At 35.0% G+C, this 15144-nt stretch overlaps 1 protein-coding gene across 1 annotated transcript; it reads left to right on the forward strand.

Moving 5' to 3' along the window:
* The first annotated feature begins 2070 nt into the window (after positions 1 to 2070).
* Positions 2071 to 3072, forward strand: LOC109505021 (pentatricopeptide repeat-containing protein At5g56310). The gene is made up of 2 exons (XM_019846826.3): positions 2071 to 2480; positions 2621 to 3072. The coding sequence occupies exons 1-2, from the start codon at positions 2224 to 2226 to the stop codon at positions 2643 to 2645; spliced, it is 282 nt and encodes a 93-aa protein (XP_019702385.1). The 5' UTR covers positions 2071 to 2223; the 3' UTR covers positions 2646 to 3072.
* Positions 3073 to 15144: the final 12072 nt, after the last annotated feature.

Here is a 15144-nt window from a genome sequence, read left to right on the forward strand (position 1 = left end):
TTTCATTTTCTTTCTCTTTTTTTTATTTTCTATGATAATTTTTTTTTATTTCTTAAGATTTTTTTTGACATCTTTTAAAAAATATTTTAAATAAAAAATCTAAATTAATTTTTTTAATGAATTACAAATTCAAATCTTTATATTTTAAATTTCAATCAAAATTATAATTTTAATTTATTAATTAATTTTAAATTTTAAAAAACTAATTTTTTCATTTTTTCACGATTTTTTTCCTTTTTTTTTATGGAAAAATTTGAAAACGCCATTCAAAATGGCGTTTTTAAAGACGCCATTCCAAATGGCGTTTCTTCTCTATTTTTTTTTTTGGGACGATGCCACCGTGGAAATGGGGGGTGACGTGGAAGGGGAAAAAACGCCATTCAAAATGGCGTTTTTCCCTCTTGCATTAGTTTGGTAAATAAGTTTCGTTTTGACAGGGGCGGCTCAACATATTTGGAGGCCTAAAGCGGGGCTGACGGCGCGGTCGATATGGCCGCCGACGGCAGCGAGGGCGTCGCGGTGGGCGCGGATCGGGCGGATGGAGGTCTCGAGGGAGGGGAGGCGCTGGTGGATCTCGTCAAGGCGGGGGCCGGCGCGGGCCAGTGCTGCCGACAGCCAGGGGCGGCTAAACGGCAAGGCCACTGAAGGCGGGGAGGCCTTGCCGCCGCCTTGCCGGTCGGGGAGGCCTTGCCGGGCCGGGAAGGCTCCTGGTTCCTGCCTTCCTGGTGGTCTTGCTCTTGTCTTGCCGCCTTGCCAGCCGCCGGCCGGGAAGGCCTTGCCGGGCCGAAGAGACCGGGACAGCGGGACCAAGATGCCGGAGATGGAGGCTGGACGCCTGGACCGGGATGCCGCCCGGAGGCGGAGGCTGGACCGCGATGCCGGGCAGCCGGATGCGAGCGAGCGCCGAGCGGGGGGCCTCCTGGGGGCGGGGGCCTAAGGCAAGGGCTTCGGTGGCCTTACCTTTCAGCCGCCCCTGCGTTTTGATATATTTTGATATTTAAGTTTTTTTTTTGTATTATTCTGGAAAAGAGCTCTTCCACGATAATTGTGGCGGCGGTGGCTAATCTCATCTTCTGCGCACTGGTGAGCTATTATGTACTTAGCGGCCTGTAAAAATTTCTTTTTTTTTTTTTTCGAGAATGAAATGGATTTTTATATGTTAACTTAAATAAACATTATGTCGTATACATATACTTTTTGTTGCACCCCTACGCAGAAGGGAGCTCCCCTTCTTCTCTTTAAGGGAACAACCCCATCTCCTTCCAAGGATATATAAACAGAAAAGTTAATCCGTTCAACCATTGAACACCAGCCCAATTGCAAGAAATCTGCAGTGATCGTTAGAGCATATATTTTAAATTGTTGTAGACCTCGTAAATCTTTCATGGTTTTATTCTGGGTGCGCGCCCCGAACCTTAAAATTCTTGGCAGTGGTTTTCTTCTGCTGCACGGTTCAATGAAAGAGTTTTTACTAGGACGGTAGACTTCCTGTTCCGTCTGTGAAAATTCGTCGGTTCTATAGGAACCCATCAATAGCCTTTTCTCGAACTCTCTATCAAACACAAGCCAGTATTTTAGTGGGAAAAAAAAAAAGGAAACAGAGACTAGCATTTGACTCGTAAATGCACATGGAGGTCTCATTTTCGAACGCTATAATAGTCAGGAACTTTGCCTTAATTACCATAGTTGGATTTTTTTTTTCCTTAAACTTTCTACCTATTCAATTCTTGCCCTTCCTCACGTGCCATTACACGAGATCTCTGAATCAACGATGTATGCCCAAGTGTTTTCACAAAATATAGTAGGAGATGTGATAGAAGATTTCAATTATTAGCACAACTTTAATTTACTTAAGATGCCTTTGGGTTAACCACAAAAATAAGTACTTTTTATGTTTTTTGATTTTTGAAAAGTAAAAATCAAAAAATAATATTTGGTAACATCAAAAAGTAAAAGATAAAAATAAAAAAGTAAAGATAATTATTTTTTGTGGAAAGTAAATTTTTTTTGTTTTTTAAAATTTGCTTTTACTTCTTTCCAATTTACCCTTACTCCCGCGATGCTCGCCACCTCCCCCTCCCCCTCCCTTTGGTTCTCTACATCCCAATCTTCCAGCTCCTCACTCGCACCTCTGGTTTCCTCCGCCTCGGCCGCCAGCTCCACGCCCACGTCACCCTCCGAGGCCTCCAATATGATGCCATCCTTGCCGCGAGGATTGCAGCCATGTACTCCAGCTCTGGCGATCTTCGTGTTGCCTCCCTCCTCCTCCGCCACACTCCTTGCCCTTTCTCCCTCCTCTTCAATGCCCTCATCTGGGGTCACTCCGTCTACGACACACCAGAGGACACCCTCAATCTCTTCGACAAAATGTTCTTCCATGGCCTGTTGCCCAGCAATTTCACCTTCCCATTTGTGCTCAAATGCTGCGCCGATGTCAGCTCTATACCCTTTGGAAAATATGTCCACTCCCAGTGTTTGAGGTAGGGCCTCGAGCAAGACCACTATGTGGGTAGCTTCTTGATCAATAAGTATGCTAAATGTGGCGAGATCAATGATACGCATCACCTGTTTGATTTAATGAGTATTAGAGATACCTCATCATGGAATGGCCTCATTACAGGGTACATAAAAGTCGGGAACTTTAAGGCTGCAGAGGAGCTCTTTACGACATTGCCTAGTAGAAATATCATTTCTTGGACTACGATGATATCAGGGTACTCTCAGAATGGGCTGGCAGACCGTGCATTGGCTTTGTTTGAGGAGATGCGGTAGGATGGTAATGATGTGAAGCCGAATTAGATGATAATTGCAACCATGCTCCCAGCTTACGCATACTCTGCTATGCTCGAGTGTTGAAGAAGCAATTTTCTATCTTAAAAGAGATAACTCCATATTCTTTATAAAAGCAAGCACGAATTGTTATGGCTGCATATGCAATTTATAATTATATTAGGAAGAAGGCACGAGAGGATAGTTTCTTTATTGAGTATGCAAATGAAAATGTTATTGTTGAAGATGAGATTGACGTCTCTAACCAGACTACTATAAGTATTGATAAGACTGTTAACTCTCGATGAGAGATGGGTGCAATTAGATATAGAATTACTAATAGATTAGCTCGAGCATATGGTTTGACTCAATGATTTGAATCTTATTTTTTAATATGTAAAATAATAGCAAAATATTATGTACTTACCAAATATGCTTTTTTTTGCTTTATAGCAACTAGTTAGCAAACATACTTTTTACTTTTTTACTTTTATTTCGTAGCAAAAATTGAAAAAAAAATACTTTTTAGAAATCAAAAATCAAAAAATGTAACCAAACACCCCCTTAGGTTACTAATGGGCTAGCCTCCAAGCCATTCTACAAGGGCTGGACATCAGGGTAATGTTGCAAGGATTACTATATTGGAAGCAGCAAATTCTTTGTGTACTGTGGGCGGTCTAGAAAATCTAACGTGGAGCACATTGTCTTGTTCGATTGGTCCACATAGTCACTGCTTTTTAATACGTATTTAATGCCTATAACTTTATTTTTTCGTTCAAAATTTTGAATGATAAAAATATTCTATTTTTTAAAAAAATTATGATATCCTATATCCATATTATAACATCCTGCATTCAGAAAGTCATAATTTTTATTTATAAGATGTTATAATATAATGCAGGATGTTATAATATCCACATGATATCATAATTTTTTTCAAAGAACATGAGCATTTTTATCATTCAAAATTTTTAAATAAAAAAATAAAGCTGTAAGTATTAAATACGTATTAAAAAATAGTTGGATAAAAATATCTCTTCCATATTATGATATCCTAGGTCATATTATGACATTCGGGGTCATATTATGACATCCTGCATGTAGAAATCATAATTTGATGCAGGATGTCATAATATGTATAGGATGCCATAATTTTCTGAATCATATTATGGCATTCTACATATAGAAAGTAATAATATGCCATAGGATGTCATAATTTTTTGCCAAAAGATAGGGATATTTTTGTCATATAAAATTTTTTAATGAAAAAATAGAACTGGAGGCATTAAATGTATGTTGAAAAGTGATGACTACGGATCAATTATATAAAATGGTATGCTCCATGTTGGATTTTCTACACCACCTGCGATACACAAAGAACTTCTCAATTGGAAGCTAGCTCACACTTGGGCCTTGAAAGTAGAATTAATTGTTAATCGAGTCCTATATTTGGAAGATCGCATTAATTTTTTTTTAAAAAGAAACCTTCACCATGTCACTCTATTCCCTATACAGCATACCAATTTTATCAAAGCCGGTGATTGACTGTGAAGTATTTGAAATATTTTTACATCTGAACCAATCTATAGGTGATCGATTGAGTGAATAAAGTTTTCTTTCTTTAAGATATAAAAAATATAATATTGAGCTGCAAAAGCTAATGCATGAGTTGAAAAATTTGCTAACTCAAACTAAGATAATCTAACAACAGGTTTTATCAAATCATTTTGTGATAGAAATCTTATTTCTAAAATCTATATATAATTATAATATTTTTATCAATATATATATAAAGATATTTGGATAAGGTCGATCGGATTTGGACTCAAATCTGATCAAATCAAAACTAGTCAATGATTTAAAGATTCCTGGCCTATACATCAATAATCCAATCTATTGGATGTGATCTACTACCTCAAAACTGCTTGCATATCAAAAATCATATGATTTGAAGATCCCTAGTCTATACATCGAGTTATCAAAAAATATATTTAATTCAATTTTATTTAGACTGATCAATTTTTGATCACTTGATGTATAGGTTGGGGGTCTTCAAATCATATGATTTTTTATGTGCAAACAGTTTTGAAGTGGTAGATTGTATTTAACAACTTAGATTATTAGTTTAGAATCCTTATTATAGAGTTTTGATCTAATCAGATCTGAATCCAAATCTGACCAATTTGATTCTAGTCTGACTATATATATATAGACTAGGCTCTGCTTGATCAGATTTCAGCTCCCATCTGGTCGGATCTCCCTCCGTTGGATCGATGCGTATCTTAAAGCTTTTTTTATAAGCTAACGGAGGAGTTCGAAAGGCGTTAGCTGAGCTGGCATATTAAAAAAATAACATTCGATGCGACTATCATCGTCTTCTCCACTGTCGTCTTCTGATAAACCCCCCACCTGCCTCCTCTCTTATTCTCTCTCTTGCCCCCACCCATGACCGCCGTCTTCTGGTAACCCCCCTCACCCATGCCTCCTCTCTTCTTCTCTCTCTCCCCCCACCCACGGCTGCCGTCTTCCTCTCTTCTTCTCTCTCTCCCATGGTCGTCGTCTCATCTCCTCTCAAGTTGAGTTCCCCACCCTACGATCGCCATCTCCTCTCCTCCCAAATCTTCCACCGGCCATTAGTGAATATTTTGTATGAATCGTCCGTTAGCTGACCTGACATGTTAAAAAAATAAAAAAGAGAGATGCAACGCTACCAAACCCTTACGTTGAGGTGCCTTCATGGTTGATAAAGGTGCCTTTATTCACCATGAAGGCATCTTCATCGGCACCTTCATGGAATCAGATCCGGACACCACGGATCACTTAGATCACCAGCAACCATTGTTCTTTCTCTCAATTCCTAGTTTTCAGCCTCCATGGAGGAATCTAACCCTGGGATCCATCGATTCACTATCGAAATGAAAGGAGATGGGTGGTTTAAAAGTTGAGGGATCCTAGGTCCACCTACGATAACAACAAGAGAGAACAACGGATAAATATTAAATCCTACAAAAATAAACAGAAACTATCAGAGGATAAATACAAACTCTAAATAATAAGCAAAAACTATGAATAATAAATACAAACAGACTGCAAATAAACACAAAATCTGTACGGATAAATAGAAACTGTGAATAATAAATATGAATCATAAATAAAAATTATAAATAATAAACACAAGCTCTATACCGATAAATAAAAATTTTTTATGATAAACACAAACTCAAAATTCAAAAGTTGAGTGATCCTTGATCCACCCACGATAAACAAATGATAAACAACAAAAGAAGAGGATAAACACTAAGTGCTGCGGAAATAAATACAAACTATCAAAAAATAAATACAAACTTTAAATAATAAACAGAAACTTCAAATAATAAATAGTACAGATAAACAAAATTTTTTAGGATAAATATAAACTTGGAGTTTAAAAGTTGAGTGATCCAATGGTCCACCTAGGATAAATATAAGAGAGATGATAAGCACTAAGTCCTATCCATGCATCATACTACATTATTTTTTCATTCATATATAAACCATTCAATATCATTTTTTTATTCATATGTAAACCATCCAACAGAGGAATGAAATGGTCAGAAGTAAAAGAAGATGAACAGTTTGGTGAATTTGGTTCTGATTGAATGTAACGAATAGATCTGAAATCAGTAGAAAAAAGATGCCTACATCCTGGTTGTAGGCATCTACAACCAGGATGTAGGCGCCTACATCTTGGATATAGGCACCTACAACCAAGATGTAGGAGCCTACAACCAAGATGTAGGTGCCTACAACCAGGATGTAGGCGCCAACAATCAGCCGCTTCTTTTATGCATTCATAGACATATTTGTTTCATTCATTTGATTCAAATTTATTAAATTTTTAAAATCTCGACCAATATCCTAGCTCCTTCTATTTATCTTCTTTCCATCCTGGCTCCCGTTCATCTTCTTCTTTTCCATTACAGGCACTTACAATCATAAGTGCCTTCATGAAGGCATGAATGATTCATCGAAAACTTAACCACCCCTATTAGATCATGGGCATCCCTTAATCACTCTTGTTAAGTCACAGGTGCTTTGGATATACAGACATGCAAATAAGAAGTTCAGCTATGTGCGCACATCCAAAGGCAAACCGAAAACTTTTCAAGATAAATACTTCAAACTATAAGAGATAATACAAACTTCACATAACAATAAATAGAAATTATAAATAATAAATACAAACTGAGGATAAACACAAACTTTGTGAAGATAAATAGAAACTACGAATAATAAATATAAAATAATAAACATAAATTTTATGTAGATAAATAAAAACTATGAATAATAAATATAAACTCAGTGTCGATAAATAGAAAATAAATACAAACTCATAATTAAAAATTAAGTTATTCTAGATCCACCCACGACAAACAACAAGAATAACATTAAGTCCTGCAAAAATAAATACAAATTAAGAGGATATATACAAACTCTAAATAATAAATAGAAATTGTAAATAATAAATATAAAATTTGATAAATAAAAATTATAAATAATAAATATAAATTTTATGCTGATAAATAAAAATTTTTTAAGATAAACACAAACTCATGGTTCAAAATTGAGTGACACAAACTTGCGGTTCAAAATTAAGTGATCCTAGATTCACCTATGATAAATAATAAGAATAAATAAATAATTTTAAAAAAATAAATACAAACTATTGGAGGATAAACATAAATTTTAAATAATAAATAAAAATTATAAATAATAAATATAAAGTTTAAACAAAAAACAAACATAAATCGAGAAGATAAACACAAACTCTGAATAATAAACAGAAATTATGAATAATAAACACAAAATCTCTGTACATAGATAAATATTATGAATAATAAATAAAAATTATGAACAATAAATACAAACTCTGTGTTTAAAATTTTTTAAGATAAATACAAACTCATGGTTCAAAATTGAGTGATCCTAGGTCTACCCATGATAAATAATTAGAATAAAATAAGTTTTGAAAAAATAAACTATCAAAGGATAAACATAAACTTTGAATAATAAATAAAAACTATGAATAATAAATAAAAAGTTCATGCCGATAATATTCGCATACTCTGTGTCAAAAATAAATATAAACTAGATGGATAAACACAGAATAATAAATAGAAACTATAAATAATAAATACAAAGTCTGTATTGATAAATAAAAATTATAAATAATAAATAAAAACTATGAATAATAATGCATTCCAAGATAAACACAAACTCTCAGTTTCTGTTTATCAGTATAGAATTTATATTTATTATTCATATTTCTATTTATTATTTAGAGTTTGTATTTATCCTCTAATAATTTATATTTATATCCATAGGACTTAGTGTTTATTCTCTCTTTTGTTATTTATCATGGGTGGACCTTAGAATCACTCAACTTTTGAATCGTGAGTTTGTGTTTATCTTGAAAAATTTTTATTTATTGACACATAGTTTATATTTATTATTTATAATTTTTATTTATCATTTAAAGTTTATATTTATCTTTTGATAGTTTGTATTTATTTTTGTAGGACTTAATATTTATTCTTGTTGTTTATCGTAGGTGGATCTAGGATCACTCAATTTTGAACCGCAAGTTTGTGTTTATTTTAAAAAATTTTTATTTATCAGCATAGAGTTTGTATTTCTAATTTATAATTTTTATTTATCTGTACAGAATTTGTATTTATTATTCATAGTTTTTATTTATTATTTAAAGTTTGTATTTATCATTTATATCCATAGGACTTAGTATTTATCCTCTCTCTTATTGTTTATCGTGATGGACCTTAGAATCACTCAATTTTCGAACCATAAGTTTGTATTTATTTTAAAAAAAATTATTTATCATATTTATTATTCATAGTTTCTGTTTATCGATATAAAGTTTGTGTTTATTATTCGCAGTTTCTGTTTATTATTTCGAGTTTATGTTTATCCTCTGCTAGTTTGTATTTATTTTTGCAGGACTTAATATTTATCCTTGTTTATCATGGGTGGACATAGGATCACTCAATTTTGAACCACCAGTTAGTATTTATCTTAAAAATTTTTGGTTCACCTTTAGATGTGCATGCATTTTTTGAGAAGTGCCTGCAGTTCTGGCCCCATAAATTCACTGTATGTCTACATATCTTTAAAAAAAAAACACCCATGACTTAATAGGAGTGATTAAGGGATACCCCGTGACTTAATAGGGGTGGGATGCTACTCTTTTTATACAGGCTCCTTCCCCTCTCTCTGTCATGCAATGATGGGGTGGGGCAATATCTTTGCGGGTGGCAACACGGTAGTGCTCAGCTTCTCAGTCGAGACCGTCGCTCGTCATTTGAGGTGGAGCCATCTTGCAAGCTCCATATTGACTTGAGAAGTATTGGAAATTAATATTTTTACTTCAAAAGAGCTCATACTTATGACTTTAAGGGATTTCTCCTGTTTCATGTCTGGAGAGGGCATGGCTTCGACGATGGTCTCTCTGATGCTTTTGTGGAGTACCAGCTCATCTAGGATGGCTGGACCATGCCATCCCTCGATGATGATATGTTTGCCGCTTTTGCGTTCTCAGAGACCTCTCCAGGCCCACTTCTTGCACCCTTCTTGTGCTTGGGGTGACATATAGTCGGCACATCGGGAGAGAAAATCTCGTTGAGGCATTGGAGGATAATCGATACTTTTTAGAAGTTTTATGATTGCTTTAAAATTTATTATTCTCATATTTTCAGAACATGTAGGACTTGACTCCAGACACAGACCTTCTGACAGAACTTCCAGCAGATTTGAAACTGCCCTTGCTAACTTGATCATGAGTCAGTTGTGCTTGAAAATTTTTTGATCGTCGACTTTCAAAGGCTGAGACTCAACTGCAATATTAGCATATCAGCACGGAATATGGCAAAATATTAGAAAAAATATTCTGTTGTCATGGTGAAATATTAGAAAGAGCTTACTGCTATCATTTTGTTTGTTGTTTTCCTTCTGTGCGGTGCTTGGTGCGCCATTATTATAATGCTTTATATTTTGTAATGGGCTCGAAACTCTAAATTATTTTTCATTTGATGATATATACATTTAAGATATATAAGTATTTATATTTTATTTAATATTTTTAGATAGTTTATATTTATTTGGGTAGGACTTAGTTATTATCCTCTCTTGTGTTTTATCCTGGGTGGGCCATTGGATTACTCAATTTTTGAACTCTGAGTTTGTATTTATTTTAAAATATTTTTATTTATCGACATAAAATTTATGTTTATTATTCATAATTTTAATTTTATGCAAAGGTCCGAATAATGACCCGATCCGAAGAGCCCGTGTTGTGATCCTAATAGAATTTTTTATGAGGTTTGTGGTGTTTATCTTGAAAAGTTTCTATTTATCGATACTTTATTATACAAACTGCTATCATATATCGCCATGATGGATTTCAGACAGCTTTTAGAGTTGTGCATGGGCGTCTTTAGCCTTCATGAACATTTCTTTTTATCTTCACGGAACAGAGGACCCGCATCATTTTCTTCCTCCTTCATTCACGGAACAGGATTAATAAATTAACAAAATTTAAGTCTAAAATCGGAGAGATTGACAAAAGAAGCTGGAAGGATTCATGAAAGAAGCTGGAAGGATTCATGAATGCCTCCTCTCTTCATCGCATGTAGGAACCTACATGTGGAGGAGGCCGTCAGTAGGGTGGCAGAGGCTAGCGACGGCACAGCCAAGCCCGACGGACATGCGAGCACCTCATCTAGGAGCATGTAGCGTCTATATAAGAATTGCAGGTGCCTACATGTGAATTGTAGGCACCTACAATTCACATGTAGGTGCCTACAATTCATGTAGGTGCCTACATATGGAGGAGACTGCCGGCAGAGCAGCCAAGCCCAACAGACGTGCGACGTCTCACCCAGGAGCCTCGCCTAGGAGTGTGTAGCGCATACATGTGAATTGTAAGCACCTACAATTCATATAATTTATATAGGCATCTACATGTGGAGGCCTCTGCCGATGGCAGAACAGCCAAACCTGATGAATGCGCAAGCTCCTCGCCTAAGGCCTTCGTCGATGGCAGCGCAGCCAAGTCCGACGGATGCGAATTATACCTACATGTGAATTGTAGGTGCCTACAGTTGAATTGTAGGCACCTACAATTCACATGTAAGCACCTACAATTGAATTGTAAGCGCCTACAATTGAATTGTAAGCACCTACAATTCAGGTGCCTACAATTGAATTGTAGGCACCTACAATTCATGTAGGCGCCTACATACAGAGGAGGCCATAGGCAAGATGACAGAGGCTGACGACGGACCGACAGAGGTCGACGGCGGTGCAGCCAGGCCCAGTAGATATGCGATGCCTCGCCTAGGAGCATATGAATTGTAGGCGCCTACAATTGAATTATAGGCACCTGCAATTCAATTGTAGGCACTTACATGTGAATGTGAATTATGGGTGTCTACAATTCACATGTAGATGCCTACATGCTCCATGTAGGTGAGGTGCGCGTGCAACTATCATCGTCTCCTCTATTGTCGTCTTTCGGTAACCCTCCACCCACCTCCTCTCTTCTTCTCTCTTTCCCCTCACCTATGGCCGTCGTCTTTCGGTAACCCCTCCACCTGCGCCTCCTCTCTTCCTCTCTCTCCCCCCACCCACGACTGTCATCTTCCAGCAACCCCCCACTCGCATCTCCTCTCTTCTTCTCTATCCTGCGATCGCCATCTCATTTTCTCCCAAGCTGAGTTCTTTACCCGCGATCGCCATCTCCTTTCCTTCCAAACCCCTCATCGACCATTAGTGAATATTTTGTATGAATTATATTCAAAAATTTATATTCTTATTGTTTCTCATTATTGTTCATTGTTTCTCATTATTGTTTCTTGTTGTTTGTGAAAGGATAAACATAAATTACAAATAACCCTGATAGGATAAACACAACTATGGGTAGGATAAACAGCAAGTACTCCAGAATAATAAAAAAAACTTTAAATAATAAACATGAATAATAAACACAAACTCTGTTGGAATAAATATAAATCTTACAGAACAAAAATAAACTCTGGAGTGATAAATACAAACTATCCAGAATAAATATAAACTCAGGATCAAAAGTTCTGTTTATCGGCACAGAGTTTGTATTTATTATTCATAATTTTTATTTATCTGTATAAAATTTATATTTATTATTCATAATTTTTATTTATTATTTGGAGTTTGTATTTATTGATTTAGTGTTTATCCTCCTCTCTTGTTCTTGTTTATTGTGGGTGGACCTTAGGATCACTCAATTTTTGAATCTCAAATTTATGTTTATCCTAAGAAGTTTTCATTTATTGACACAGAGTTTACGTTTTTATTTATTTGTATAGAATTTATGTTTATTATTCGAAGTTTTTGTTTATTATTTGAAGTTTGTATTTATTCTCTAATAGTTTATATTTATTTTTGTAAGACTTATTGTTTATATATTCAAACTATGTTAATATGGTTTGAATTTTGAATATTTTTTATGGACCTAAATTATAACCCGACTCAAAGAGCTTGCATTGCAACGCGAATGGAATATTTTTTGAGGTTTGTGGTGGTAGTGGAGGGAACGGGCCAATCTCGATAGTTTTGTAAGAGATTTATCGATTTGTTCTTGATCTTTTCCATTCTCTTTGGCCATCGAAAATCAGATTAAAACCCTTCCTAACCCTTGAACTATAGTGCTGAAGGCATCATGAACCATGTAGGCACCTTTATGGTTGATGAAGGTGCCTTAATTAAATGAATGCACCTTCATGGTTGATGAAGGGCCTTTGATGAAGAAACCTGGAAGGAAGGAACCTGGAAGGAAGGTGCCTTCATCAAATTATCAAGCTGGAAGGAACCTAGAAGGAAGGAACCTGAAAGGAAAGGAAAAACTTGGAAGAAAGGAACCTGAAAGGAAGAAACCTGGATGCATGAAGGCACCTTCACTTGATGACCATTCAATGACTAAAACTCTTTTAGGTGACTAAACTCTTCATTTATTAATCTATTTTTTGTTTTGGTGCCTATCGCTATACTCCCAAGTCATAGCTAAGTTATGTCCTGATCATGATAAGCAAGTTTTGCTAACAAACGAAGTCAGTTCCTACTGAAAGAATAATACTCAGATGACTGCTATTGCTATTGACAGAATGATAAGTTACTGACTCATATCCAATTTGTCAATTGTGAGACGAATTTTTTCTCTTTCTAATGTCAACCAATTCCATATTTCAGATCATCCACGGGAGGTATGCTTTGCATCTTAATACTTCTATAATCTGTTACGGTTTATTGGTAAGGTTTATGATGTCATTGCATTTTGTCATAGAACTTGGCCAGCACTATGCTGTTCTTAGTACTACTGCAAATTCGATAAGATGGATTTATCATTTTCTTTTCAGATTGACAAACCTTCATTTGAAATAGTAAATCTAAATCCGCATAATCACATCCCAATATTTACATAGCTTAGTTAAGAAAGATACAAGTGCACATTCTTTTTTTAAGGGAGCTATTGAATACATTTTCTTAACTTGTTTGAGCTTTGGTGCAGCGCATATCGCCAGATATTTTTTTTGAGATGTTTAATGGATATCTAAATCGAGGTAAGCCAATTGCAAACATGACATTTAGGATTTATGGTGTGCTTAGCATAGATACAGGTGTGGGGGCAATGTCTTCTTTCAAGCAAGTTCATTACATGAAGATTCCTATGTTCCTCGTTCAGGTAAATTGCACTAACCCATGGCTCTTCATAATAATCCCACTCAAAGGAAGGAACACTACAAATTGAGAAAAAGTGATGAAGAAATGCATTCTCCTAAGATGTTGGACCAATTTGTTATGATCAACCTGTGCATGTCTAATGATTACATGTACCAAATTATAGTATATTTGATTGTTTTGGAATGGATGATATGTTCTCACGAATAGCCTCTATTTACATGAAGTAGATTATTGGCATAGTATTGTCAACAGTGGCTAACTTCGTTACAAGATGGTGGATGTTTAGTTTGGATTATGGTGGTTGGTTTGGTTTGGATTACGATGGTTATTTTGGTTTGATAATATCTTTTATGGTGGCTGATTTTAAAACTTAAATTATGGTTGGTTTGACAAATTCTTGATTAAGGGATATAGATAGTTTGCTGCTTCTTGATTGATTATAGTGTCATTTAGATATTTTTTTACATATTTTCTTATCAGTGCCTCCATCTATCTCCTTTTATTGTTTATTTTCAGGCATGGGAGAACAATTATAAAGAAACCAAAGATTGTAGGTTCTTTCATTACTTTGAATATAAAAGTCGAAGGTCTAATGTTAGTATATATTCTCGAGTCTTTTGAATAGAAGATTTCATTTAATATTTGATTACTCAAGTCTGATATGATATACTTCATTGATGATTATATGTAGTCAATAAATCTGTTTATCTTTGTATTAACTTATTTTTCTTTGCTATTTCATTTAGGTCATACTTTTTACATGAAGAAAATATCAAAACGATCGGAATGGTGGACAACCGAGGAAGTTTCAAGTTTGAACAATAAGAGATCCTTGTTCTTTCTTTGTTGGGAGTTGGACCTCGTCAAGAAAGGAAGAGTTTATCTTTTATATCTAAGAAGAGACTTCAAAAAGAGTTAGAGCAGTCGCAAAAGTATAATCAAGAGATGAAGAATGAGATTGTAGACATTAAGGTGCAGATGGAGCATCAACAAAAGATTTTAAAAGCTTTATGTGCATCACAGAATATCTCTTTATCAGATTTATAGCATAAGTTACTTAAGTTATTTTTTTAATGTGTCCCTAAATCTTTTTTATAAGCATAATAGAACAATATATGTATTTTGTTACTGTAATATATAAGCAATTAATTGATTATGTTTTTCTTTTTGACAGGGATCCCATGATTCAAGAACTTGTGATGATGTGGTTTTGAGGATATACATGGCAGAGCAGCCTTTTGCGCTTTAGATTGTCGACTTATGAACTCATTCATTTTGTTATAGATAGTTGGATAATGAGTTTGTTTGCTTTTGGTTAGAGATGAATTGTTTGCTTTTGGTAGAGACATGGTCTTTTAGTGCTTTTAGTTGAAAATACCATCTCTTTGGATGTCTGGATAATTTATTTTTTGGATTATAAACTTTGTGTATGGATTCATCTTAATTATGAATTGCATGTGAGTTCATACTTTAGTTGTTGAATGATTTGTTGACTGAAAATGGATGATTTACTTGGTATTTGAATATATACCATAAAATATGATGTTTTATACAAGTTATAATTGAATTATCAATGAAGCAAAATTTGGCCATCGCAAAACATCCTTG

This window comes from Elaeis guineensis, chromosome 3 (genome assembly GCF_000442705.2).
Source record: "Elaeis guineensis isolate ETL-2024a chromosome 3, EG11, whole genome shotgun sequence".
NCBI classification, from domain to species: Eukaryota; Viridiplantae; Streptophyta; class Magnoliopsida; order Arecales; family Arecaceae; genus Elaeis; species Elaeis guineensis.

Bases quoted from the DNA above. Each gene is read 5' to 3' on its own strand.
- LOC109505021 (XM_019846826.3), top strand. From the start codon at position 2,224: ATGTACTCCAGCTCTGGCGATCTTCGTGTTGCCTCCCTCCTCCTCCGC. The intron at 2,481-2,620 runs GTAGGGCCTCGA...GCCTCATTACAG, and splicing joins GTCCACTCCCAGTGTTTGAG to GGTACATAAAAGTCGGGAAC.